General features: G+C 40.9%; 2 protein-coding genes across 3 annotated transcripts in view; one reads left to right on the top strand and one right to left on the bottom strand.

Annotated features, from left to right (window-relative positions):
- The window catches only part of supt3h (SPT3 homolog, SAGA and STAGA complex component), an 18,366-nt gene extending 8,693 nt beyond the window's left edge, over positions 1-9,673 (top strand). For both annotated transcript variants that reach the window (XM_038304603.1, XM_038304604.1), the window contains exons 3-12: positions 226-310; positions 401-487; positions 596-692; positions 772-908; positions 993-1,068; positions 4,699-4,811; positions 4,883-4,987; positions 5,066-5,194; positions 5,265-5,354; positions 9,567-9,673. In XM_038304603.1, the coding sequence (XP_038160531.1) occupies positions 226-310; positions 401-487; positions 596-692; positions 772-908; positions 993-1,068; positions 4,699-4,811; positions 4,883-4,987; positions 5,066-5,194; positions 5,265-5,354; positions 9,567-9,608 (961 nt within the window). In that variant the 3' untranslated portion in view covers positions 9,609-9,673. The remainder of the gene's footprint in view (positions 1-225; positions 311-400; positions 488-595; positions 693-771; positions 909-992; positions 1,069-4,698; positions 4,812-4,882; positions 4,988-5,065; positions 5,195-5,264; positions 5,355-9,566) is intronic.
- Positions 9,674-27,833, bottom strand: cdc5l (CDC5 cell division cycle 5-like (S. pombe)). The gene is made up of 19 exons (XM_038304602.1): positions 27,638-27,833; positions 24,261-24,364; positions 22,758-22,919; positions 22,542-22,669; positions 21,384-21,483; positions 21,148-21,274; positions 20,971-21,062; positions 20,702-20,846; positions 20,127-20,318; positions 18,544-18,692; positions 17,193-17,355; positions 15,099-15,263; positions 14,944-15,024; positions 14,617-14,868; positions 14,433-14,540; positions 14,264-14,353; positions 14,055-14,186; positions 12,688-12,768; positions 9,674-9,997 (listed from the first exon to the last, which is right to left on the bottom strand). The coding sequence occupies exons 1-19, from the start codon at positions 27,680-27,682 to the stop codon at positions 9,884-9,886; spliced, it is 2,430 nt and encodes an 809-aa protein (XP_038160530.1). The 5' UTR covers positions 27,683-27,833; the 3' UTR covers positions 9,674-9,883.

Below are 27,833 nucleotides of genomic sequence, written 5' to 3'. Positions count from 1 at the left end.
GCTAAAGCCATAGTTTAGCGTCTCTATACTCCAGTTAACAGTAAATCGATTACTAAATTAGTTGATTATTTCAATAATTGATTATTCCGATTAATTCAGCCCTGATCTTGATGCCTCGGCTAAATGAAGGGAAAGCCTTGAGACGCTTCATCTCACCAGTTAAACCCAGTTCTGTTCATGGGAGGCTCTGTTTGCTTCAGAGAGCTGAATAAGTTTGTGTTTCAGGTTTGCTCTTGGAGACGCCCGCAGGCCTCTGTTTGAGACGGCTGCCCTGGTAGAGGACATCGTCCACACACAGCTCATTAATATGGTAACTTTAATGGGGGTTAAGTCTGTAACTAGGGGCCCTAGTTTGAACAGTCTGATCCTGATGTACGGATGGTTTTACTGTACGGAACAGCTGCATCAGGCCTGCGAGGGAGCAGCACTCCGCGGCTCAAGGGTCATTTCAGCCGAGGACATCCTGTTCCTGCTGAGGAGGGACAAGGTAGAGAAAAGGCTTCATCTGTTTAGCTAAAGTCCTCTTTGGTTTGAACCTCTGAGTGAAGTTTATTCCTCTGTTTTGTTTTTTGTTTGTTTCTTTGCCTGAAACCAGAGGAAGCTTGCACGATTATTAAAATATCTGCAGTTCAGAGATTTTAAATTCAAGCTGCTGAAGACTGTGGAGGAAGAGGACTTGCAGCAGGAGTCGGGTAAACGCTCGGACTCGGTCAAACAGCTTTTAACATAATCAGACCTACGTCTGACCTATGGCTGCGTTTCTCCGGTCAGCTGGTTCGTCTGCAGGTGGAAACCAGCGCAGGCAGCGACTAGCTCTGGACTTCCTGGCATGGATGGATCAAACCGGGGAATTCCTTTCATTGGCCGAGAAGCAGGAAGTGGACACGATTAAACAGGAGAGGATGGAGGTCAGAGGTCACAGCAAAGAACTCAGCATATCTAACGTTGATGATGATGATGTTGTTCACTGTGTTTGTTGTCTGAATATTCAGCGTCTGGAGCGACACACTCGGAACATGGACACGGCTCAGTACACCGAGTTCTGTGAGAGTCGTCAGCTGAGCTTTGGTGAGACTTTTCATCTGCCTCTATGGAGTGACTTTTGTTCCAATATTTTGTTCCATTTTGTAAACTAAAAAAAATATAATCCAGAGAGGAAACTTTAAAAAAAACCCTTTGTCATCCAAAAATGGTTTTGAGAGTGATTTAGCTGTTTTTTCAGATTTTATTCCATACAGATGATATATTTATCAAATGGTCTCTTTTAGGTTTAATGATTTATTTTTTTGTATTTTTCTGATTTTCAAATTACATTCTTTTCTGTGTTTCACAGATCTAATTCTCTTCACTTCAAGCCCAATACAAACGTTTGCTTTTGACCAATAAAAAATGCTCCAATAAAAAGCTCGCCCCCAGAAAGGAAGAGAAAGTGAGCCTTTGTTCTGTAATGTGGGCAGCATACCCATAGTCAATACCCATTTATCCCATTAGTTCTGTCCGACAAATAGACTTTAAAACTACCTCAACGGGCGTGTATCCCTTTAGTCATGTACAAAAAACTATTTAATTACTGAAGCGTTTGGCGATCTGACCTTTAATTTTTTTTTGTACTTGACTACAGGGATACATGACAGTCGATGTAGTTTAAAGTCTATTTTTAAGGGATAAACGCAAATCTGACGTCTTGCGCATGTGTATTGACTATGGCTATGCTGATCCGACAGAACAAGGGAAAACGTGTTTTGGAAAGGAATGAAATTCTTTAAATTTATGTAGAAAAGTAGAAATTAAAAAGAAATTTATAATGTATATAAATGTATAATGTGCGTATATGTATGTGTATATATTAGGGATGGAACGGTTTATGAAAACCGTCCGAACTGTTCGGTTCGACTGTCTCGGTTCGGTTCGCGTGTGTTTCGTTCGGTTCATGCGCTGCTCTTTTTTCTCACAGGCAAAGCGTTTACACTCCAGAGCAGAAGGTGGCGGTACTGCGACCAAAGCCAACCACCAGTAGTAAACAAGAAGAAGAAGCGAAGCAGCATAGCCGTAGCAGAAAAAAATCACTTGTTGTGGAGAATTGTGTGGGTATGGCGAGTGGGAAAGAATAGGAGTTGGAAGACGCGCCAGCAGCACTTTATAGGTCTGCTGTATGGGACCTCTTTGCATTTAGAGTGACCTACGATGACGGCGGAAAGAAAGTTGTGGATAAAAGTGCAACAATGTGCAAGCATTGTGCAACACGTTTTGTTTATGCTAACAGCAACATGTCATGCTAACCCCGAAATCCCTCATACTCCGTCAGCGCTCTGCCCCGCTGCGCTCCAGACCGCCTGCACAAAGCAAAGCCTACAGCCTCCACTGTGGCTCCCGTCCGCTCCGCTCTGAGTTTCTTGGAGATGTTAGAGAGCATGCGCCAGATGATTAAATTCAAAGCAGCAAAACATGCGGAAATGATCCAGGGTTTCCGCGGATCATTAAAAATAATTACAATTCATAAATTTTGGGGGATTTTTTTCATTAATTTCATAAATTTTTATTTTTTCATAAATTTTTTTCAATTTTTTTTTATTTTTTATTTTTCGGTGTAACAATAAACATATACTGAACAGAACCGAAAACCGTGACCACGAAACCGTGAACTGAACCGAACCATAGATTTTGTTAACCGTTCCACCCCTAATATATATATACAAACCGGATTCCAAAAAAATTGGGACACTATACAAATTGTGAATTAAAACTGAATGCAATGATGTGGAGGTGTCAAAAACAAATATTTTATTCAGTATAGAACACAAATCGCAAATCAAAATTTTAAATTGAATGTATCATTTTAAGATAAAAATATGTTATTTCCAAATTTCATGGCGTCAACAAATTCCAAAAAAGTTGGGACAAGGCCATTTTTACCACTCTGTGGCATCCCCCCTTCTTCTAACAACACTCAACAGATGTCTGGAGACAAAGGAGACCAGTTTCTCAAGTTTAGAAATAGGAATGCTCTCCCATTCATGTCTAATACAGGCCTCTAACTGTTCAGTCGTCTTGGGCCTTCTTTGTTGCACCTTCCTCTTTATGATGCCCCAAATGTTCTCTATAGGTGAAAGATCTGGACTGCAGGCTGGATATTTCAGTACCCGGATCCTTCTCCTACGTAGCCATGATGTTGTGATTGCTGCAGAATGTGGACTGGCATTATTTTGTTGAAAAATGCAGGGTCTTCCCTGAAACAGATGACGTCTAGATGGAAGCATATGTTGTTCTAGAACCTGAACATAGGTCTCTGCATTTATGATCCCTTTCCAGACATGCAAGCTGCCCATGCCACAAGCACTCATGCAACCCCATACCATCAGTGATGCAGGTTTCTGAACGGAGCGTTGATAACAGCTTGGGTTATCCTTGTCCTCTCTGGTCCGGATGACACGGCGTCCCAGTGTTCCATAAAGAACTTCAAATCGTGACTCATCTGACCACAGAACAGTCTTCCATTTTGCCTCACTCCATTTTAAATGATCCCTGGCCCAGTGCAAATGGCTGAGCTTGTGGAGCTTGCTTAGAAATGGCTTCCTCTTTGTACTGTAGAGTTTCAGCTGGCAACAGCAGAAGGCACGGCGGATTGTGTTTACTGACAATGCTTTCTGGAAGTATTCCTGAGCCCATTCTGTTATTTCCTTAACAGTAGCATTCCTGTTTGAGGTGCAGCGGTGTTTAAGGGCCCGGAGATCACGAGCATCCAGTGAAGTTTTACGGCCTTGACCCTTACGCACAGCGATTGGTCCAGATTCTCTGAATCTTTTGATGATGTTATGCACGTTTGATGATGATAACTTAAAAGTCTTTGCTATTTTACGCTAGGCAACACCATTCTGGTATTGCTGCACTATCTTTCTGCGAAACAATGGTGGAATACGTGATCCTCTTACCATCTTGGCTCCAGAGAGACAATGACACTCTGAGAGGATCTTTTTATACCCAATCCTGTTGTCAATTGACCTAATTAGTGTTAGTTGGTCTTCCAGCTGTTCGTTATATGCTCAATATCCTTTTCCCAGCCACTTATTGCTACTTGTCCCAACTTTTTTGGGATCTGTAGACACTGTGAAATTTTGAATCAACATATTTTTCCTTTAAAATGTTACATTTACTCAGATTAAACTTTTGAGCTGTCATCTATGTTCTATTACGAATAAAATATAGACATTTGCCATCTTCACACCATTGCATTCAGTTTTTATTCACAATTTGTTTAGTGTCCCAACTTTTTTGGAATCCGGTTTGTGTGTATATATATATATATATATATATATATATATATATATATATATATATATATATATATATATATATATATATTTATAAAATCTGTTTAAAAAATTTCTAAGATGAATAATGATTAAACAAAATCTAAGAAAACAAAGGTTCGTCTCAAAATCTTTTTTTTTTTCTTACTAAAATGATTTTCACAGTTTAACTTCTGGATTTCATTTTTCTTTGCCCCAAATAATGGAGCTAAATACACTCCATATTCTAGTCACAGAATGAACGGGATTAGAAATCCTCCTTAAATGCTGTCAGATATTAATGCTTTCTATGAATCAGGGCGGGTTTGTTGTTTTTTTTTACTTTTGCTGGTGGATCTGTGGTGTATTATTGTTCAGCTGCCCTCTCTGTACCGTATTCATTTTATCGCAGCCAAAAAAGCGTCAAAGTTTCGGGACTGGCTGGACTGCAGCAGCCTGGAGCTGAAACCTAACAGCATGGCCACAGAGATCCTCTCATATCTGGCCTATGAGACCGTTGCACAGGTAACGTCCTCAAAGAGCTGGTTAAAAAACGACAGCGTAACGTGTTGTAACAGCTTCCTCCTCCTCTGTAGATCGTAGATTTATCTCTGTTAGTGAAGCAGGAGATGACTGTGAAGATGAACGCCGTCAGCCATGTCATCTCTGCCAGCTACATCCACTACAGCACACACACCGAGGTACCGCAGGAGGGCAGCGCATTCAGTCGCTCCGCCCCTGAAACCTCACATCTAAGCTCTGTCAATGTTCGGCTGCAGGTAAAGAAGGATCCAGATTCGCCCGAGGCCACGCCCCCATCCACTCCAGGCTCCTCCCACTCCTCCAAGCCCCTCCTCCAGGGGAACGGCAGCGTGGACAGCCGGGCAAGACAGAGGAAACGGAAGAAGGTGTCTCACTTCTCTCCTCGGTGGCTGTATGTGCCTTTCCTGCAGAAATAACGCTCTGCTGTGTTTTCAGAGCTCTCCGGTCACAGTGGAGCCCCCTAGTGGAGCCATCCAGCCGTGTCACATCAGAGAGGCCATCAGAAGATACAACTACAGACACACAGTGGGTACACAGACACAAAACCACACACTGAGGCTAGCTTAACACCTAGAAATGTGTCGATGGTTTCATTGGATTTAGATGTAAAGCCCCTGTCACACCTTGACGAAGTAGACCAGCGTGATGTACGAAAAATCTGGTAAAAAATGCGTCCATATGTTGGATAACTTATGGGAACGCTTATATAAGTTAGCAGCTGAAACACGCTGGAACGACATACGGCGAGAATGTTGAGAAATTACCCGTTGTATGCCAGCGTGGAGCATAAGTTCCAGGTAAGTTATCAGATGGTTGAGATACATTAAGGATCAGTTACTCAGAAGTCTTGGTGTCTAGTTTATCCAAAAACCTCTGAGTAACTTCTGCATAACTTATCAAGAACTTCTCTCCAACGCGTATCAACATATCAGACATGTTCCAGACGAGCGCTGAACATGTTTCTAACTTCCAGCTACTGTATAATGGCGTATTGGCAGCGTTTTTGTATAAAGGGGTTCACAGGAGGAAACCATCAGTTCTCCTCCAGGCTTCATCCACATCATAGGGTGAGTGTGATGGATCCTCCCTGCGTTTACGCCCACCAACACACTTCCTAGCAGACATGACACTGAATCTACTGCCACTGCAAACCTTCTTTCTTTTTATTTATTTTCTTTTTTTTTTAGGGGTGGGCGACAAACATCGATGCGGCTGAGGGGAGCAGCTTTAACTGATGCTTTAAAATTATGTGCATTATTTCATGGGCATTACGCTGCCGTGCATTACGCATAAGTTAGGCTGTCGTTGGACATAAGGTCTGCACTCGTTATGAATACGCTATGTATACGCCCAAAAAAGAAAAAATACATAGAAAGTTCAGCATATGCCAGTGTTTTAGGGGATTCTGGGACATCAGGCATACGCTGGCTAAATCGGCAAGGTGTGACAGGGACCTATACCAATATTGTTGCTATTAATTAACACATTTTTCACTGCAGGGATTAATCAGCGACCTACTTTGCATTTAGGGATGAATTTAGGGTCTGAAAAAGCTTAAAAATGTTCAGAAGTGTGTCTGTCTTTGATTTAAAGGTTGAAAGCAGGTAAACTGGAAAATCTGCTGAATGAAAATGGAAACAATAAGCCCAGATAGACGTGAAGGATGGAAACAAACCTACAGAGAATGATCAGGGACGTCCTGTGGTCAGCTGCTGTATCCTGACTGCAGCAGCTAAGATCCAGGATTATAGATCAGTTTGAATACATTAGCATTAGTTTGGTTTTCCCTGGAAGGATAAATATTCCAACATTTTTCCATTTCTACAGTACAATTCTGAGTTTATAAAGGAAAAAAAATCTAAAAGGCTCTAATCCCTAATCCCAGGAGGCCAGTGATGGGAATAACGGCGTTGAAAGTAACGGTGTTACTAACGCCGTTACCTTGTTTTAGTAACGAGTAATCTAACTAATTACTTTGACTGTAACTATAACGCAGTTACCATTGCAAACACCCCGTTACTGCACGTTACTCAGGTCGCACAATGAACCTTTTTTCATGATAGGACTCGTGCGCAGCTGCGTGAAGCTGACACCCCACCCACGTCAAAAAACTCTCTAAATAGACTGAATGGTTAGTGCAACGTTAGAGCAGATTTGTGCAGAAAAAAATATTGTTTGTGCTACTTTAGTTTAAGAGATATTAAAGATTATTTTTAGGTCATCCAGAGGTGCGCGCCTTGTCATGAGAGAGGGGAGGATGAGAATGGCTGATGTATAGTGAGATTCCGTCTGTCAGTTGGGTAGGTGGGTGTTTCCGCTGGTGGGTGTTAACGTACAGCACACACAGAGAGATGGAGAGTGAGGATGACTCCAGCAGCAAAACAGCGTTTTCCAGATGGAAATACCAGTGTCACGTCGAGCTGCGTTTCCCCATCACATACGGTTTCCTCTGCATCTCCGCACAGCGCAGGCGGCACGAGTCACCGCGCAAGCGACAGGAAACTCGCATGCTCGCTAAAGGCGCGCCACAGTCGCCCTGTGCTCGCGCCACAGGAGAACTATGGAGAGCGTGAACGGTCAAATGAAAGGGAGAAATCTGGATGGATGGATGGATGGATGGATGGATGGAGTCTGCCTTTCCAACCTACTGTATTTTTTTATTTCAAACATTATTTGATGGCCTTTGTGGCAGGGATGGAGATCCATATTTTATGTCACACCCAGAGTATACATATAGATAGATAGATAGATAGATAGATAGATAGATAGATAGATAGATAGATAGATAGATAGATAGATAGATAGATAGATAGATAGATAGATGTTACAGTATCTATAACAACCCAAACACACAGGATTTCAGAATTATACATCCCCAGTTATTAATTTCATATACTCACCAGATCTGAATGCCCTGTTAAAAAACTTCACATTGCGTTCCCCCCTGATGTCATTTACGTTGAGTTGCAATAAATGCAAAACTCTCTGCAGGTTCTTGTCTTTGTCGTCCGCTCTATTCAGCTGGCTTTGGAAACACACAGCGAGAAGGTGGGGGCTGGGTGGTGAGGGTTACGTGGGCGAGAAACGCAAAAGTAACGCAATAGTTACTTTTACTAGTAACTAGTTACTTTTATTGTGGAGTAACTCAGTTACTTTTTGGGAGAAGTAACTAGTAACTATAACTAATTACTTTTTCAAAGTAACGTGCCCAACACTGCAGGAGGCACAGCCTACCAATACCAACACTCTTCCTCCAGTAGGGTCTAAAATGACCCCTATTAAAATGAATGTTTTTGCAATAGTCAATTCTCTTATTTTGGTTACGATTATATATTTTGCTCAAACAAGAGTCATTTTATTTTTGACATATACATGTTTTTTACTCCTCATTCATATTTGATGAATCAGTCCAAACTACTTGCTTCTGGCTGTGAACGCTGCACACAGGGATGCTGCATTTCCAACAGCAAACAGTGGCGTCGCCATCTTTGATTCTTGGACACAACTGGAAACTCTTCCTCTTCTTCTGACCCTTTGTGCTTCTCTTTGGCTCCTACATCCTGCAGGGAAGTTTTCTAAACCTGAAATCAGGGAAACTGATTTTTCCGTTTCACAGAAAGAGTTTCTTCAACCCCTGTTTCAGTCGCCATAGTAACATCCTCCCAGAACTAACCTGGTCAGCAGCAGGTTTTCTGCAGTAAACTCAGGGTGTCCTCTGTCTCCTCTATCTTTACAGCCAATCAGGCTGTTTCATTTCCTGATTATTTAGTCACATTTGTGTTGTAGATTTGTTCATTAAAAAAAAATATATATATATGTATATATACACATATGTCATTCCATCTATAACCAACATTAGGTTTTAAAAACATTGCATGTCCATTTGATGAAGATCGTATTAACGAAAGATCGGCACTTTTTCACAGAGAATTTAATATTTTGCTGATTTTGGTCTGGAAGACTCTTATTTTAGTGAGAGTGCTTCTAATAAATGTGAAAACAGCCTGCCATAGCCCACTTCATAAAAACTTGCGCAATAACCTTCTCCTTCACCATCTTCCTCTCCTTTGTAGCTGCCTTTTAAACACTTATTTTTTTATTTTGCATTTCTGCATTAAAATCTCTAGTTCCACTTGGGGTGAAATAGGCACATCTGTTGCCATGGTGACTCGTCGAATCGGTGCTCCACTGATGATGGCTTTTCATACTTATTGCACACATGTTAAACTGTGAATGGACCTAGTAAACATTGATTGAATGAATTCATAGCAGCCATTGTGGAACTGAACACTCAAGAGTTCCCCACTTTAGTCTAGATAGATTTAGAGTTGAGAATTTGAATCTGAGTTTGTTAAACGGACCCCAGAATGTGTTCAGGTTTGCAGTATTACCTGTACATTGTGAAGTTTCATCTTTTTAAGACTAATCTTGAAGTTCTTTGGACTTCTTGTAGTATTTGCTCTGGAAGTTAAATTTTGGGCTTGCCATGCGAAAGTGGACAGAACGAGTGATTGTCGAGCTTTGAACCAGTTATTAATTTGTGCCCAAAAAGCTAGACTAAAACACTTTCTGGCCCAACTCTCAAATTAAGATCTCAGCTGCCACTGAAAGAATGAGGCCCTTTGAGAAAAAGTGACATGTTTTCATTTTAAACTGAATCCAAGTCCTGATTTGTGGAAATAATTGACCACCTAATATTCCTAACTTAACACCGTTTTTTTTGTCTTTTTCCCCCAGAGTGCCTACAGGAGGAGTGGGATGGCTTTCCTCGCCTGCTGATGTAGCAGATTACTGACATTTTCATTTGGTTCATATTTTAGCAATAAAAACTGCACAAAACTACATAAGTTGATGGTTTTTATTGATGAAAAAACTTTATTCAAAACTTAGAGAAACAAGGACGATTAAGCTCAGAGCGCAGCTTTGGGAATCACAGCATCATCAGCACATAGAGGCAGAGCGACTGGGAAGTGATGAGGGACGAGCTGTTTCAGTACGACGTGGTGGAAAGTTACTGGAGGCAGATTTCTTGTTTTAGATGCGAATCAAACTGATCATAACTTCTGAGTGCTGCTGAGCAGAGACTCCCTCTCCATCAGCAGCTCTCCGTATCTCTGCTGAAGCTCCTTCTCCCTCTCCATCTGCCTGTCCACGTCCTCCCGCAGAGCCTGGAAACACAATAAAAAAAAAGGATAAATACATTTATATCAGAAACTTTGTTAGATCTAATAAATAAAAAAATTGTGATTTTTGTTCCATATTTGTTGCAAATAACATCTTTTGGAAAGAATAATAATAAAAAAGCTATCCAGAAATTAAGCTGTGAAGAGCTTAATTATTAAAATGTTTTCAGAGTAACTTTGCTGGTTTTGCTAGGTTTCATCTCTAGTTGACATTTTTTCTCTCCATTTTCTTTGCCAGCAACAGCATTGTATCAACAGATACTCCATTAAAAAACAGGCAGATTTATAAACACCAAAATGCACTTTCCTCTCCAGCATCCGTATCATTAGCACATTTTCTCAGGAATAACATTAACCTTTAACACACTACAGTTTAGTACGTTTAATAAACGAAATGTAGATCTTTTTAACAAACTAAAATCGAGGGCGACCCGGATGTATATCTGGAAACGAGCTGGTGGAGCATGCGCAGAACGGATCGTGCTTATGGGACGGACCGGGTAGCGACAGTAGGTACCAGATCTGCCCAGCAACTCCCGTCAAACTATCGTTTCTCCTCAACATATATTATTTTTAGTATTCCCTATATTTGCTATTTTACATTTCATTGGTGATCTAGTGTAGTAAATAATTCTCAATCTTGTAGAAAATTACTGTGTTCTAAAACTGAGCTTTTAATGGCAAGGTCTTTTTGTTAAGGTCTGAGGGCAGAGCAGAACAAATGAAGCATCTTAAAAATGACTTTTGTAAAGATTTTAGACAAAACAGTTATTCTACTTTCTACAATCAGTTGTTGACATGAATTTAAAAGTAGCGTAGCTTAATATGGTTAACTGACCAAGCTAATAGAGGCTAACCTGTTAGCTACTGAGCTAGCCACAGCGCTACCAGCTCTCCCCCCTTTATATTCTGGTCTAACAGTTACTTTGTTCACCATCAACAGATTTAGTTTCGGTTTTGTTATTAATAAGGTAAAACTTCAGTCATTAGACACGCTAATGATACAGATGCTCCAGACTATGGAAAGCCATTTGGTTCATTTACTTCTAACATTAACAACACGTCAATGACACGTATTTTTTGCGTTAACTTCTTGTCTTCGCCTTTCATAACCTTTGTTACATGTTACCTACACCCTTATCCCCACATTATTCTCCGGGCGCCCCATGATGGCAGCCCACTGCTCCCCAAGGGGATGGGTTAAAATACAGAGAAAGAATTTCAGTGCTCTGTACTTGTGACGGTTTAAATGACAAAGTTGACGACTCCTAAAATCTAATTCTATGTATCAATCCAACCCACAGACAGTTCTACTTTAAAAAAGAAAAACACACTATGGATTTATTAATTTTATTAATCTTAAAACACTACTAGTGTTAAGAGATATATTCCTGGCTTTTACGCTTGATTTTTGTTATTAAAATATTAATATCATTACTGTCCCTTTTTCCTAATTTAATCTTGAAGAAATGTACTTTGTTTTTATCTACGAGTTGGAAATGTCCCCAGATTTGATTACAGAAATCTGGTCACCTTATTTTACATCATGAGGCAACGTTCAGCCAATCATGCAGCGTAACATCACTGGCATGAAGCAGGACCCGAGCAGATCTGCTACCTACAGCGGATATTTTAAATCTGCGTCACGTTTGTCTCATTTCCAGTATTTTCTACTTCACCACAAGGTCTCACTTCCTGGCTGAATGGTAGTTTAAATAGACCCCAGGGTCCATCTTGGTTGGACTGTCAGAATCGCAATACGGACAGGAATAAATCGGATTTATATTGTTTTGAAATATAAAGGGTCGGATCCCTTCACTGAAATTATGCAACGGTCCCACTTCAAAAGGAACGGAGATGTCAGATACATGAAAAACACATCAGACATCCACCAATTCACGGATATGGAGGGAGTTCACATGGAAAAATCTAATACGATTTTTCATCACGCCTAAAGTCAAGAATAAATGTAAGGATAGAAACACGGGGTGTTGATGGAATTGTGGATCAGTGAACGCCGACCACTCTCACATATTTTGGAACTGTCCTAACATTTTTTTTTTTAAAACTGTACATGAAACTGTGAAGAAGATTCTGGGATATAATATTCCTATGAGTTGTGTGGTACTATATATTAACAATTTGAACAATAAAGTAAGAGTAAAAGACAGGTATCCGATTAAGATATTGTTAATAACTACTAGAAAAGCAATTACGAGGAAATAGGGAAAGGCAGACCCCCTTTGTAAAAAACAATGGACTGGAATAATAGAAGAAATCTACGTCATGGAAAAACTGACACATCTTCTAAGACTTCAACAAACTCAATGGAAGAAAAATGGAGAAAAATTGGACAACATTCAGGACAAAAGACAGCGACAAAGCTAAAGAACTAATTAAACTTGACAAAGGTCAAATAGAGGAATAGCTCCCAACTGAAAGTTTTATGTTATATAATATATATATATTTATATAATGTGAAATGTTCATGTACACTGTATATTAAAAAAAAGGTGAAATATAACAATAAAAATTTAAAGGATAAATAAATTTTAAAAAAGGAACGGAGACATCGATGCCAGCCGTGACAGAAGCCTCTCTTCCCATTAATCACAGAAACCTTTCATCTCGTGTTTTCACAGAGTTTAAATAAACAGAAGTACTGAGTGTTTTACCGCTTGTCTCCTGGGAATGGCCAGATCCTCCTGCTGCTTCAGCTGGTTGAAAGTCTGCAGCTCGGTGGCCGCTTGCTCCACCTGGTGGACAACACAGACATTACATGGCAGCGACCGCAGTATTCATTCATTTCATGATGATCATTTCTTACATCCAATTAGAAATTATCATTAACTTATTTTTCTTTCTATCCAGAACTACTCATGTCACAGTTTAAGCCTCACTTGGTTTAAATTCTGCATAAAATCTTAAAGCCATTTTTTAAATTGAATCTATTCATCGGAAAAATTTTTGACAGACAAAATACACTTTACTACGATATAAGAACTGGTTGTTCTTTACGGAGGCATATTGCATTCACCAAAAAAAAAAAAATCTAACAGCGTAACTACGAGATAAGATCTCATAATTAGGAGACATGTCATATTTATGGGATTAGGAAGGACAGGCATTGCTGAGCTATGCTACATGAAACCAACGAGTGGGTTGTCTGATTTAACCTGCTGTTATTTCCTTTAAGGTGTGGGTCACTGGGAAATACTTCAGATTCAATGTGGATGGAATTAGTTTTAGTTTGTCAGCATTGCACAGTAAGTCCTTAGGATTGTTTAGGCGCTGGAAGTCGCACCGTTCCTGCAGGAGAAATTAAACCAGTACGGGATGCTTTAAGGTTATAATTAATGCATCTGAAATGCATTCCAGCTGGCTTGGTGATGTCCCAAAGAGCTATTCGATACCTTCTCCAGGGTTTATACAGCCATGAGTAACTCCAGTTCAATGCTTTTTAATGCCCTTTTAATGTTCTTATCGAAATTATTTTGATGCCATCAACAACCATGACTCTCCTATAAACACAGAAAAATCCTTCAGCATCTTTAGCGTTGACAGGCTGCAGCCATGTCCTGAATTCCTCGTTTTTCAGGCTCTTATGTTGAAATTTTCCTTTCCCCCCCCATTCTCTTGCTTTTTCTTCACTTCAAGCTTCTTTTTGGAACATACAGCTTTACAACCAACCGTAAGCATCCAGTTGATGCAAGATCCGTATCCAGTAATTGTGAGATGCAATTTACTTCTTAAATCTATCTTTGTGCTGTAAACTATCCAGAAGTTTTGCAATCTCACTTCTCCTCTCACTCCCAGCTTTGTGATCGGCTGCATATTCAGCAGCCTTCCCTGGAAACACCTTTCCAAGTTTCCCAACCCACTTCGGGTTGCTGACCCCAGCTCTAAACAAAAAAAAGGACTGAAGGTCTTATATTTTGATCTTGAATCTGTAAACCTTTGTCTTGCGCCACGGGTCACACTGAGCTGTGAACATGGCGACCCTCTGCGATGAAGCGGAGAGCGGCTCATCAGAACCTCCTACCTGCTCCCACAGTTCATTGTGCTGCTTCAGGAGCCCCAGCGCTCTGGACTGGAATCCTCCCAGTAGAATCTTCAGTTTCTTCTCCAGCTTCGCTGCTCTGCGGGCCTCCGCCGTCATGTGGCCGCGGTTCACCTGGACGGTTCACAGAGGCGGGTTTGGACCAGAACTCTCACAGCCACGTTGATTTAACTGAACTGTTCTCTGCTTACCTCCAGTTTCTTCTCAAGGCTTTCAATCCGATCCTTCTTTGATGCCAGGTTAGCTCGGGTGTACCTGTTCTGACCTGCTAGATACAGAACCTGTGCAGCAGGAGAGACGGTTAAATGCTGAGAAAAGCTGGGAGGATGAGGAGGATGAGGAAGAGGAGCCCATGCTTACCTGCCCGTAGCATTCCTCCCACACCTGGGTGTAGGCCTCCATGCTGAGATCTCCGTGGCCCATCCCCGCTTTCACCACCTCCATCTCCGCCGTCAGGATCGCCTTCGCCTGTTCAACACGCAACATGTGAAACCCTCCGCCTCCTTTGGTTGCCAGGTAACGGCATGCGGACGGCGTGTCTGACCTGTTCCATGTCCTCCGTGCTGATGGGCTTGTAGGGGTGAGTTTCCAGGTAGGAGATGTGCGAGGCGTTGTTGGACGTGGAGGCGGGACCTTTGGCTTTGCCGCGCAGCAGCTGATTGGCTGCGGTGGTGGATGGATGGTGCAGACAGTCGTGATGCAGCATGGTGATCATTTCCTGTTTGATGAGCTCCTCTGCGACCTGGAGGTCGGTGAGCGGCTCCATGGAGGAGGGGCGGAGCACCGACTCGTTTACCTGCAGGGAGAACCACACATCACCATCCAGCGCTTCAAAAATCTGGCGCTGTGAGCATGGAGGAGCGAATCATACCTCCGTCGGTCTGGGGAGGCTCCTCTGAACGGGGGTGTGTCGAAGTTTCAGCTCCTTCTCCCTCTCGGCGTCCCGCTGAGCCTGAGGAAACCAATGTTTTAATTTAACGCCACGGCGAGGAGGGGCTCGTCCTCAGGGCTCTTTCTCCTCCTTACCTGTTTGCGCGCCTCTATGTCTGCCGAGTCCTCGATGAATCCGCTCTCCATCTCCGTCTCCTCCAGCTCCTTCTCTGCATTTTCAGGAAGAACGATCTCAAAGTCGTTCTTAGGAACAGGAAGTGACAGCAGGCCCTGTCTCAGCTGCTGCAGGCTCTCCTTTTGCTGCGATGAGAAAACAGCTTTTCTTTAATGACTCTTTGACAGAAAACGTATACCTGGGTAAGACAAGTTTTTTAAGATTTAAGAGAAATCTGAAAAGTGAGGCATGTCCTTTATGAATTGAATTATCCATGTACTGAATTGTGCTTTACAAATAAAATTGACTAAAACAGCCACTGTGATTTTATCTATTTAAAAAAATCAGAGTAATCATTAAAAAAACATTTAACAAACAGGAGACTATTATAAAATAAAAACTGAACTTTATTGATCTCACATTGGAGAAATTCACTCTCTGCATTTGAACCATCTCCTTGGGGAGCAGTGGGCTGCCATCATGTGGCGCCCAGGGAGCAGTGTGGGGTTAAGGGTCTTGCTCAGGGGCCCAGAGTGGAGGCTGTGGGGATCGAACCGGGTACTTGGACCTTCTCACTGCTCCAACCACTAGGCCACCACTCCCAGCACTTAATGTGATATATAGTGCATTACTCAAAGCGTAGCCTTTCTGGTATTGGCGATGCAAAATAAATATTTTAATCTTTGCGCGTTTGTGTTCATGTAGCCATCAGCACCTTCACAGCCAGTCTTCCAAAAAGCCCCATTTTTAATTAAACCTTCTCTTTATAGCGTTGTCCCTCAGAAGGCTCGGTTGCTCCAGCTCTACACCGCCACAGTTTGCCTAGCTGTTGGTAAATGTGGGGTGTGCTCTCTGTATGGGTCTCTGGGACAGAGGGGAGACCTACCAAAATAAAAGCTGAAAGGACCTGACTGAAGAACAACTGTGCTTCTAACTAGTGATGGTTATTGATGCATCGAAGCCAAACTGTATTGATGCTGCGTTGATACTGACACCTGCTGGAGATTTAAAGACACTACAGGCAGATTATTGGACAGACTAAAATGAATTGATTTGATGACCTAATACAATTATATAATTTAAGTTATTGTACGTTGTATTGTAATATTTCATATCTTTGTTTAAATTTTAAATATCTTTGAAATTTTTAGTTACAGCCAATAAATAATGTAAACATTTATCATATTGTGAAAATTTAGGGGAAATATGAATGAAGATGCTTGTGAACTAGGACTTCAAGTCTTTTTTTTTTTTTTTTTTTTTTAAACAATAAGTACAGTAAAAACAGTAACTCAGATGAAAGGGATGACACAACGAGAAAATTTAAATAAAAAAAAAGACTGAAACCTTCCTATTCCTTTTAGGCTCCAAAGTTCTTGATAATTTTAATGATTAACCGCAAAAAGATGAGAAATTTTTTCAGCAGATGCATCATGTTGACAGATACGTTTTTAAACAGAGTTTAGTGAGTCGGTCAGTTAGAAACGGCTCCTGTATCGGTCACATGACTTTCTGGAAACGACACGCGCACCGATGGTGTTTTGCTATATGGGCTCCACGCATGGGTGTTACTAGATCCATCACTAGTTCTTACATTAACTCGCCTTGTGGCGAATGGCGCTCTGGCATTTATCTCACCTGATAAAGATACTAGTTGCATTTGGCGAGTGGTCATTTCGGACCCTGTTTGCTAACTGTGACGTAGTTCCCAGAGAAATCCAACAATTTGCTGCTTTTTCTTCTGGTTTCTTTTAGAAGAAAAGTTAAAACTCGACTCCATGAAGTTCTTTACATTAGAGATATCCAGATCAGCAAACAAATAAATAATATCAGACCACAGCTAAAACCTCCGTTATTATCCTGATAAAAACACTCTGCTTCTGTCTAAAGTTATCTCACCTGTTGGTTAATAATTATTAATAACAGGTCAGTTATTCTCATACCAATTATAAATGACTAGTGTTCTGGGTTTTTTATCCCTTGATCAAAGTTTTTCTAACATTGAAATAAGTACTAAGTGTATGTCTCCATGCAAGGTGAAACAGCTGAAGGCTTTTAAAGGTGAATGTTTTTACCACGTGTTTGGCAAACGCCGGGTCAGCCAGCTGGTCTTCTGCGTTAATGTTCAGTTTGTCCCTCAGAGGCGTGCGTGCAGGGGTCAACCCTGGAGTACCACGAGGCGTCAGCCCTCCGGCCAGAGGCGTCATCCCATCAGAGGCCTGACCGGGTCCAGGAGTTCTGTCCCAGAAAGGTGAACAAACAGATCAGGTTGATAGCATTTCATTAAGGAAGCGAGGAACAGGAAGATATGTTTAGGTGTCAAAGAAGAAGAAGGAGCAGCAAGGACTGAGCATTAGGGCAAAACATTTTCATAAATTTTTACATCAGATAAACTGCTTTTATTTAAACCTTCCACTCCACTGAGCTTAATGTAAAGGAAAAGTCCGCTCATATTCAGAATTAAAACTTCTGAAAGTACTTTAAATATGAAATTATTACATCCTGTTCAATAAATGATCAGTGTTTTTAATTCAGAGTAATTTTCATGTGAATGTTCTTTACTGGAGGCATCCATGTTTGTCAAAGAACCCTACTGCCACCTACTGGTTTGTGACGTCACGGTGCGGTATCGGCTGTTGATCAAGTCCCAGTGCTGTATCTGGTGTTTGTCACAACGCGCTATTATCCAAGTCATCTTGAAAACATTCTTCTTCCAAATGTTGGCTACATATTACGGGTTTTTTCTCTGGCCAGAAGTTCGATGGAAAATCCTCCCTCTTCAAGTTGGCGATCCAACGACCAACCCGTCCGTGGAGGATCATGAATAGGAAAGGTGAAATCATTCTTTTTTTTTCACTTTTACCCGATGTATTCCAACATCCAGCTGCCATGCACGTGGGCATTGTCAGTTTCACTATAGCTCTTGTGAATTTCAATGGTGAAGTCCTCTGGAAATCTTCAATAATTGTTGTTGATTGCAGATGTGTCTAGTAGTTCCCATTGATTCTGCTTGTAAAGCGGGGAGAATGGCGCTAGGCTTACCGCACCGTGACGTCACTGCTGGAAGATGGCAGGAGGGAGGGGCTACTATATTTGGGCAAAATGGCCGCTCCCAGACTCAGTGATCGTTTTTTAATTTCATTTATTTAGAGTAAGACTACAGGTATTTATTATCGTTTTAACATGTAAAGGGAGGACGACGAAGCAACAGTCGGCTTCAATAATCAGCCCAGCCGGATTAGACTAACGAGAAAATAATTGGTATTAGTCGACCTCTAGAAGGACTCCTGGCTCCACTGCTTAGAGTCTAAATATTCATCCGTTTGCCTTAAAACATAAAATGATTCCTCATCTTTATCCTTTTTATTGTTCAGTTTAATTTGGGAGAAGGACTTTAGGAAAGCATCTGGGATCACCGGGTCTCACCTGAATGGCGTGCTGAGCACCGTGTTCGGGGTCTGAACCTGCTGCCGCTGAGGCGTCACGCCGCTGAAGTCGCTCTCGTGCAGCGGGGTGTTGAGGCCTCCTTTCAGGGGCGTGTCGATGTTGGTGAGAGCCATCAGGTTTTGGGCTTCCTGAAAGGGAAAACACTCTGGGTTTACTGGGAATCTGCATTATGTGATAAAAAACCCCCCAAAACAACTAAAACGATTCATCGGATCAGCTATAATTTAGGAAATAAATCTATACTTTCCTTCATATTTGTGTTACATCCATTAAACACTGATGGATTTCATCAAAATAAAAAGGTTCAAATGCAAAGGACTCACACATTGTGCTGGTGAAGATTCCCTGTCATCTAGGTCATAGTCATTCAAAAAAAGTTAAAAACAATCCACTGGACTTAGTTTTCAAGTTTGGAGATGTTTCTCTTCCCATCCAGGAAGCTTTTTCAATTCAAAATGTCAAAAATAGTGTGGAGTTCCAGACTTTATAAAGTAGCCCAATAATGCCTTGTTTTTGTTAAAAAAAAAAAAAAAAAAAAAAAAAAAAAAGCAAACTGAAACAGACGAACGGGTCCACCCTTTTGGAACCTATGTCTCTGAAAGGCGGGTCTTAAAGGGAATTGTTGGCCTGGCTGAGTAGGTGAGGTCTTCTGTTCCCCTGTAACGGGGTGGGGTCACTGATAGCGGGAAGGAATCAACTTAATTGCTACACTATGCGTATTTCCTGCTTGGTACCTTAGCGGCTTGTCTTGTTTGTATTACCACCATTGTGGAAAATGACTCGTGAAAATGGACCAGCTAGAAGAGTGAGGTGCGCAAGAACGCTCGGACCATTTTTCCACCTGGATCCCTGCTCTTTTTCGCTCTTTTGTCCCTCCGTTGTCGCAAAAACTTGCCCCAACTTCCTCACCGGCTCAGTCGTATCTTGACCCACAGCTAGTTCCTGATTATCCATCTTGCCTTGTGCCGTGGAATAACATAGCGCAGACCACGCTTCACTATTGGGCATAAATCAAAAATAACTGCGACACACTGCTGCAGGAGAATAACCAGCCCTTAAGGTGGGTTTTTCTTTTCTTAACATGGATGGCTTTCTTCACATTCCTCTCAATCCACCTACTTTGGGCTGCTGTGTAAAGCTTTGAACTCAACGCCATTTCCAAACATTTTGAATAGAAGAAGCTTCATGAATGGAAGCAAAAGTCTTTAGATTTAGAAACATAGGACAGTAGATGGTTTTTTTCAACCTTTTTTGGAATGACTTAAACATTACAGATAAAAATTTCACATTTTACCACCAACAATCACCGATGTCCAGGAATATTATTCTAATTTGGCTTTTATTCATCAGTCCTTATTATTAGCGGATGATTTCTATAGCAACAGACAAATACAGATTAAAGACCAGAGGCGGATTTCAGAAATCTGGCTCAGAAAAGCAAGACATGTGGCCGCTGTTCAGCATCCAGTGAAGAAGAAAAGCTGAAGAATCGGGAAGCTGTGCTCCAATCTAAGCCCGTTTTATCAAACGTCCCTCAGAGACCTTAGAAGCTGATCAGTCACCTGCAGGATCCTGTCCTGGGCAGCAGGGGTCCGCGGAGTCCGAAGCCCTGCGGTCATGTTGTTGGTGACGCTGTACTCTGACAGCAGGGCGGAGGAGGCCGAGTTACCGCCTTCGCTCTCCTCGGCCGCTTGGCGAGCGACCTCGCTGGCCACGCCCATTTTGACCACTTCCTCTAACTCAGCATCACTGATCTAAAAGCAAACATCACAGAAACAAGAAACAGAGTTAATATGCTCTAATAAACAGTGATTTAACGTTCCTTATTAAAATCCCTCTTTTCAGATCCATAGTTTCTGCTTTTATTTTAATTTTTATGATGAAAAGATATTCCTCGAAAGCACTATATTTGGACAAAAAAAAAAAAAATAAATAAAATTTCGGATTAACGCTAAATTCATTAAACCACTGGGAATGTATTAGTTTTAGGTATAAATAAAGATCCATTGATTATTCCCTGCTGACTGGATTTTTCCTTTAATGAATAGATGGAATTGAAAGCAATCTTTCAATTCCAGGAAAATATTAAAAACAATTTCCTATAGGATCCCTGAAAGTGGTAGAAGACGGCGGTGACCTGTGGTGCAGGCAGGACCAGTTTGGAGCGTTTCTTGGTGAACTCTGCAACGCCGCTGGTCTGCAGGATGGCAGAGGGCAGATCGCTCTCCTTCTTCTTCTTTATCTTTTGCTTATCCTTCTTCCTTTCCTTCTCTTCGCGTTCGCTGCAAACCAACCAGTCACACATCGTTTTTAGTTTGAAGTTAGTTCTTCAGAGGAATGTGAAATGTTTAAAAACAATATTTCTCTGTAGATCCAGAGCATGTAGAGCTGGAAAGCGTTTCTGACCTGCGCAGTTCTCCGTCCAGGTGCTGCTGCCTGAGCCGTTTGAAGTTTGGCTCCAGAGCGTCGTACTGCTCCATACTGATGTCATAGAAACCCTTCATGGAAACACAAGCAGAACAACCTGGTCATCACACCGGTTTACCTGGGGATCCACACAGTTAACGGTGTATAAATAAATACCGCTGCAGGCTTTTTTTCAAAGGGGATTTCAGCGTTGTAGTTCACGCCTCTCTTATGCTTCCTCTTCTTCTGCACATTGATTCCCGCTGCACGCAGCTCCCTGCGTTTCTGCAGAGCAGCCAATCGCCTGTAGTCCAACAACAACATTAACATGCATCAGCAGCTTTCATACGAGTTCCCTTCGGACTAAACTCAGCCCATCAGTAATGGGTGGATATAAAAGGATAAAAAAGGACCTGGCTTCCTCCAGCTGTTTCTCTCTGGCTTTCCTCTTGGCTTTTTTGCCCTGTGTGTTGGCCAAACGAGCTCTGGCCTCTGACAGCATCTCCAGCTCATCTGCACATAGAAACAACTCACTGTTAGTCATCAGGCCTTCCCTGCTAACAAAGCATCTAATAAATCACATATTAATGGTGTTAAAGCTAAAATAATTGTTTCATTGAATAAAGATGGATTATATCTTTACATATTTAGACTTAAAAACGTTGTCATTTTGTGTACACAGAATGTATACACAAAGACATTTCGATACCTAAAGCTGCTGTGTTTTTGTCTGAGGAAGAAGAAGAAGAATCCTAATTTGCCACTTGAGCGATTTGCCCATGACCACCTTACAACAGCCGAATGAATTTCCAAAATGTTTGATTTTCTCCCGACCTTACGATTCCTGATTGGGAGGTGATCGTTAGAGGCTGATGGTCCCTTGTTACCCCCTGTTCACTACATGACTCACGACGCAATATCAGGCTGAACGGCGGCCCGATCAAAAAATTCTCACATCACTGGAGATTCGGCCCAAAAGGGCAAAAAATCCTACAGTGTGTGAAGCTTTAGCGGTGAAATGAACATTTCCATTTTTAAAGTGCAGCAGTGATCAAATGTGGAATTGTTGAGAGCTGTGGAGGGCCACTGCCTATAGGTGGCGCCATTTTTAGCCTGTTTCATTACAGAGTTATTGCCTAGAAATACATATAAACCAGTTTTCATTTAACAGAAAAGGGTGATAGATGCAAAGATCCATCATTATTATTTTCTACAGTTCTTGACATTATCAGTTTTTTTTTTTAAATACGATATTTTGAAGCTGATATTCAAAGCTCCCACAATATGTTTAGCAAGTAATATCCAAAAAAATTAGGCAAAGTAATTATAATTTAAAAGGAAATATCTGTAAAACGGAGGTTAAAAACTACAGTAACGGATTTAGAAAACGCATAAAAAGTTTGACACAATGTTGAACGGGGTTCAAATTCTCGAGTTTTTTGCGCTTGATGTTAATGTTTGAAATACCTTCATACACCAGCAGCTGGTTTTGTTTCAGTATTTATCAGGTAAATATGAAGGTTTTTTTAGTTTGCATCATTTGATCGGACCACGTTTAGTTTGCCAATCACCTTCGTCCATGTCCACGGGGTCGGGTCTGGCAGGTTTGGTCTCAGGGTTGGGATCGATCTCTCCTGGTTTTAACTTCCTGGGATCATCTCCCACCTCTTCCTCGTTCTCCCTCTGGGCGGCTTTGTCTCTAAACCAGCAGAGAAGACAGAGTGGGATGAAGGAAGCCATCTAAAAGGAGGAAGTCTGCTTTGGACTGAGCGGAGAGCGTCTCATACAGCAGGTATTCGTAATGCTCGAGACACTGGGCCGCGGTGCGTCCAATGATGGGAGCGATGGTCCTCCACTGAGTGGGCATCAGCTTGGCCAGGTGAAGCAGCTTCTCCTCCTCTTCTCTGGACCATTCCGTCTTTTTGATGCTGGGATCCAGCCACTCGTACCTACAGGCACAATGAGAGCCACGTTTATGATTGATTGACTTTACTGATCTCAAATAGTCAAAGAAGAAGAATGTGCCAAAGGAAGTAAAAAGTGCATTGGCAGGTCTAGACAGGGGCCAACAGGGGGCCCCTTTACTGAAGACATAATACTCAAAGAAATTCTAATGATGATATTGGTTTAAACAACGGACATCCTTTGGATCCATTTCATTTTTTCTTTACAAATTCTGTTTTTCTAATTATTTAAAAACAATTAGGCGATAGCTTCAGTGGTATTGAGATAGGATCCCAGTTTTCAGTCATCTGCTAAATGTTTTTTTTTTTAAACAAATAAAAAAAAGGTCTATTTTTAACAGCTGAATTTATCTGTTTTTCTTGAGTTCTAATTCGGATTTTATAGAAAACGGTCATTTTTACTTAAATTAGGTAAAAAATATGTAAAATTCCTAAATTCTGAATGCATATTGACCTAATAAGACATAAAATTTTTATTAAACCTAATTGAATAGAAATTTCACATCATGCAGCTATCTTCATTTATTTTAACAGGAAGAAACCTCCAGCAGAACCAGGATCAGCGTGCGCTCTATATATTGCTATATTTTTCCCAGCTATCAAAATTAAATGTTTAGATAAAAAAGCAAGTTCTGCATACAGTAGCAGCTATTCAAAATGGCCGTTCCCAGTCAAACGCCAGCCGAATGGCAGCAGACTCCCCTGCACTCCCTGCAAATTCCCCTGAAACTTCCAGCCACTGCAATAACCCCCCCCCCCCCCCCCCCCCCTTGCATATTTTTTTTACTCTGACCCTTCCTCCAAATTACAGGGAGATTAAGCTTCTCTTTAGATCTTAATGTCCACAAATCATGACAGAAAGAATATTTTAGTACAATTATTGATGTTTAAAAATAAATTATAGGAGACCAGCCAAGGAAACTGTGGACATTTTGAACGGCTACTACTGTAGGTTCATTAAAAGATAAAGATCAATCAGTTAATTTGGTATCCATGTTATTTGGGATTTGAATCAGTACTACAGATGTGGAGCTGCCCCACACAGCAAAAGGGCTCCACAACTCTATCTGTGGCGCTACAGAGGCAAAAATGTTTTGTTTTTGTAAAATCGATGCTGGGAACTTAAAGATCGATATATATAAAATCCCAACATATTACCAAATCAATTTCCCCCCACATCCCTTGCGCCTACATATGACAGCTTTTTTTAATAGTAGGATCATTATACGGGGTTATGTACCTGTATTTACACTAAGCAGCATATTCCAGATGAGTTTTTACTGAACAGAGTGATTTAGTGATCAGTGTGTCGGTTTGATGACTCACCAACGGGCTTTGCACTGTTTGGCGGACTTGCGATGGAGCAGGGAGGCGATACGCGACCACTGATTTTTCCCATATTTCATCACCGCCGCCTTGAGGATCTCATCCTGAAAACATCAAAAACAAACAATTAATTTATCTAAAAATGTCTTCATAATTTAAATCAATAGGGCTGGGTATTTTCGCCAAAGTCCTGAATCAATTCGATTTTGGTTAATAAAGTTCTAAATCGATTAATTTCGATTCGATTTGTTTTTATAATAATGAAAGTGGTTCTACTGTGTTTCAAAATACTCGTGTATTTTATTTTTTCCTGTCATATATTACACACAAAGTGCAAACTTGTAAATCAGAGAGTTTAAACTTGAGATGAGAACAAAACTGTCTCATAAGTGCAAACTTGTTTGTGAAAAGTGAAAAAGTGAAGCCTCACTCACTCAGACATGCATGAGATGCATTATCTCCTATCTTTAACAACTACAGGGTTTTTGCTGGTCAGCCCCCATTTGTTAATGTCTTCAGTCAACCTATTAGCTATATTTAAAGCTGTCTAGCCTCGGGATGATAAAATAACTAATAATGAGTAACATCCTCCCATCCTTAAAAGGAGCGGGTGGCTGTAGAGTTTTGCTGCTTCCGCATCCATGCTAAGGTAAACGGGCATCTAAACAAATCAAAATCCACAAAATACACTTGTCCTGCACTACATAAATATTAAACTCCCTAAAAAAAAGGATCTGGAGTTCAATAAGCTTGACTTTAATTTTCCATTGTGTTTTGAGACCCTTGAGTTATTCACGATTGTGGAGCTTTAATTAATTTAATCAATCAACCCTTTATAGGGCTAGTTGGCGCTTTTGATCACGTCCATACCCCTTATAAATGGAGTCATGAGGTCTACAGTCATGGCCAAAAGTTTTGAGAATGATTCAAATGTTAATGTTTACAAAGTCTACTGCTTCAGTTTTTACAACAGCAATTTGCATATACTCCAGAATGTTATAAAGAGTGATCAGCATAACAGCAATTAATTGCAAAGTCAATATTTGCCTAGAAAATGAACTTTATCCCCCAAAGCACATTTCAACATCATTGCAGCCCTGCCTTAAAAGGACCAGCAAACATTGTTTCAGTGATTGCTCCATTAACACAGGTGTAGGTGGTGATGAGGACATGGCTGGAGATCAATCTGTCATGATTAAGTAAGAATGACACCACTGGACACTTTAAAAAGAGGCTGGTGCTTGACATCATTGTTTCTCTTCTGTGAACCATGGTTATCTCTAAAGAAACACGTGCAGTCATCATCGTAGCTAGAAAGATTGCACCTCAGTCAACAATCTATCGCATCATCAAGAACTTCAAAGAGAGAGGTTCCAGTGTTGCCAAAAAGGCTCCGAGGCGCCCAAGAAAGACCAGTAAGCACCAGGACCGTCTCTTAAAAGTGTTTCAGCTGCGGGATGGGGCTACCAGCAGTGCAGAGCTTGCTCAGGAATGGCAGCAGGCAGGTGTGAGTGCATCTGCACGCACTGTGAGGCAGAGACTCTTGGAGCAAGGCCTGGTCTCAAGGAGGGCAGCAAAGAAGCCACTTCTCTCCATGAAAAACAGCAGGGACAGACTGATATTCTGCAAAAGGTAGAGGGAGGGGACTGCTGAGGACTGGGGTAATGTCATTTTCTCTGATCAATCCCCTTTCTGATTGTTTGGGACATCTGGAAAACAGCTTGTTAGGAGAAGACGAGGTGAGCGCTACCATCAGTCTTGTCTCATGCCAACTGTAAAGCATCCTGAAACCATTCATCTGTGGGGTTGCTTCTCAGCCAAGGGAGTCGGCTCTCTCACAGTCTGACCTAAAAACACGGCCATGAATAAAGAATGGTAGCAGAATGTCCTCCAAGAGCAGCTTCTCCCAACCATCCAAGAGCAGTTTGGTGATGAACAATGCCTTTTCCAGCATGATGGAGCACCTTGCCATGAAGCAAAGGTGATATCTAACTGGCTCAGGGAACAAAACATAGAGATTTTGGGTCCATGGCCTGGAAACTCCCCTGTTCTTAATCCCATTGAAAACTTGTGGTCAATCATCAAGAGACGGGTGAACAAACGAAAACCTAGGAATTCTGACAAAATGCAAGCATTGATTGTGCAAGAATGGACTGCTATCAGTCAGGATTTGGTCCAGAAGCTGATTGAGAGCATGCCAGGGAGAATTGCAGAGGTCCTGAAGAAGAGGGGTCAACACATCAAATATTGACTTGCTACATTAACTAATTCTAACTCATTAAACGCTTTGGTTACTCATAATATGATTGCAATAGTATTTTGTAAGTGATGACAACATCTGACATACACACATGAAAACCAGAGGGCAGCAGATTATGTGAAAATATAATATTTGTGTCATTCTCAATACTTTTGGCCTGACTGTAGAAGACGAGATCTATCCAGCCATTCAGCAAAGATGCTGCTACATGGCTGTACATCTTATTATGGCATTTGACCAATTAGATGAGCCCTTAAATGACATATTACCTACTGTAAATTAAGCTGAATAAAAAAAGATAACAAGTCAAGAAAGAAATGTGAAAAGCTAATTGAAAATTTAATAAGCCTAGTTAACAATTCTATGTTGGTTTATAAACTAAAAAAGATGTCAGCAAGTTGGCGTTTCTTGATATTACATTGACATTCATCTTTGCCATCAAAATATCCATATTTTTAATGTTACAAAGGTAATAAGGTGTTTTTCTGGATTTCAAAAACACTATTGGCTTTAAAGTATTTCACTGATTGCCCTATAAAGGGTTAAAAATAATCAACGTCAAATCATCTGAATCAACTATAAAACCCAACAGAACGCTGAAATATGTTAGCTGTTTTGGCAAAGTTTATTTTAAGGCAAAAGCTAATATGTAGCAATTTAGCCCCATAATCATAATAAAGGTTTGGTTTATGATGGCTCTTCCAATATTTGAAAGAAAAACGACATGAAATACACACACAACATATACTAGTTTTAAATGTATATATAGAAAGACTTTTGTGATTTTATATATATATATATATATATATATATATATATATATATATATATATATATATATATATATATATATATATATATATATAAAAATAATTTTTTTTTTTTTTTGACTCGATGAGTAACACTGCATGGTCTAAAGGCTTCATTTTCCAATTAGGTTTTCTCTTTTAAAATGGACAACCCGATCAGTAACCGATGTTCAATAATACATTAAAAGACAAGTCAAACAAAAAAGAAAGCATCTATTTGAGCTGGATTCCGTTACAATAACGTCCGGCTTCATGCTAACTTTCTGGCTTACAGAAGATAGCACCAAGCTAATCATTTAAACACGTACCTCGGTGTTGCGCCAAACGCCTCCTTTTATCATAATTCGCGGCATCTTGACGGTCTGGCGATTTTCTCTCCTTCAAGAAATGAAATTAAGTAAACAACTCTCCTCAAAAAGAACGTGAACTGTTTATTCTTTGAAGAAAATGTCTACTTAACGCGGAACGCTACGAAAAACAACCATGCACCGGAAGCACTGAGTT

This window comes from Cyprinodon tularosa, unplaced genomic scaffold (assembly GCF_016077235.1).
Source record: "Cyprinodon tularosa strain WSP-4 unplaced genomic scaffold, ASM1607723v1 ctg539, whole genome shotgun sequence".
NCBI lineage: Eukaryota > Metazoa > Chordata > Actinopteri > Cyprinodontiformes > Cyprinodontidae > Cyprinodon > Cyprinodon tularosa.
The sequence above is the reverse complement of the archived record's forward strand: the minus strand, read 5'-3'. Positions and strand labels throughout refer to the sequence as shown.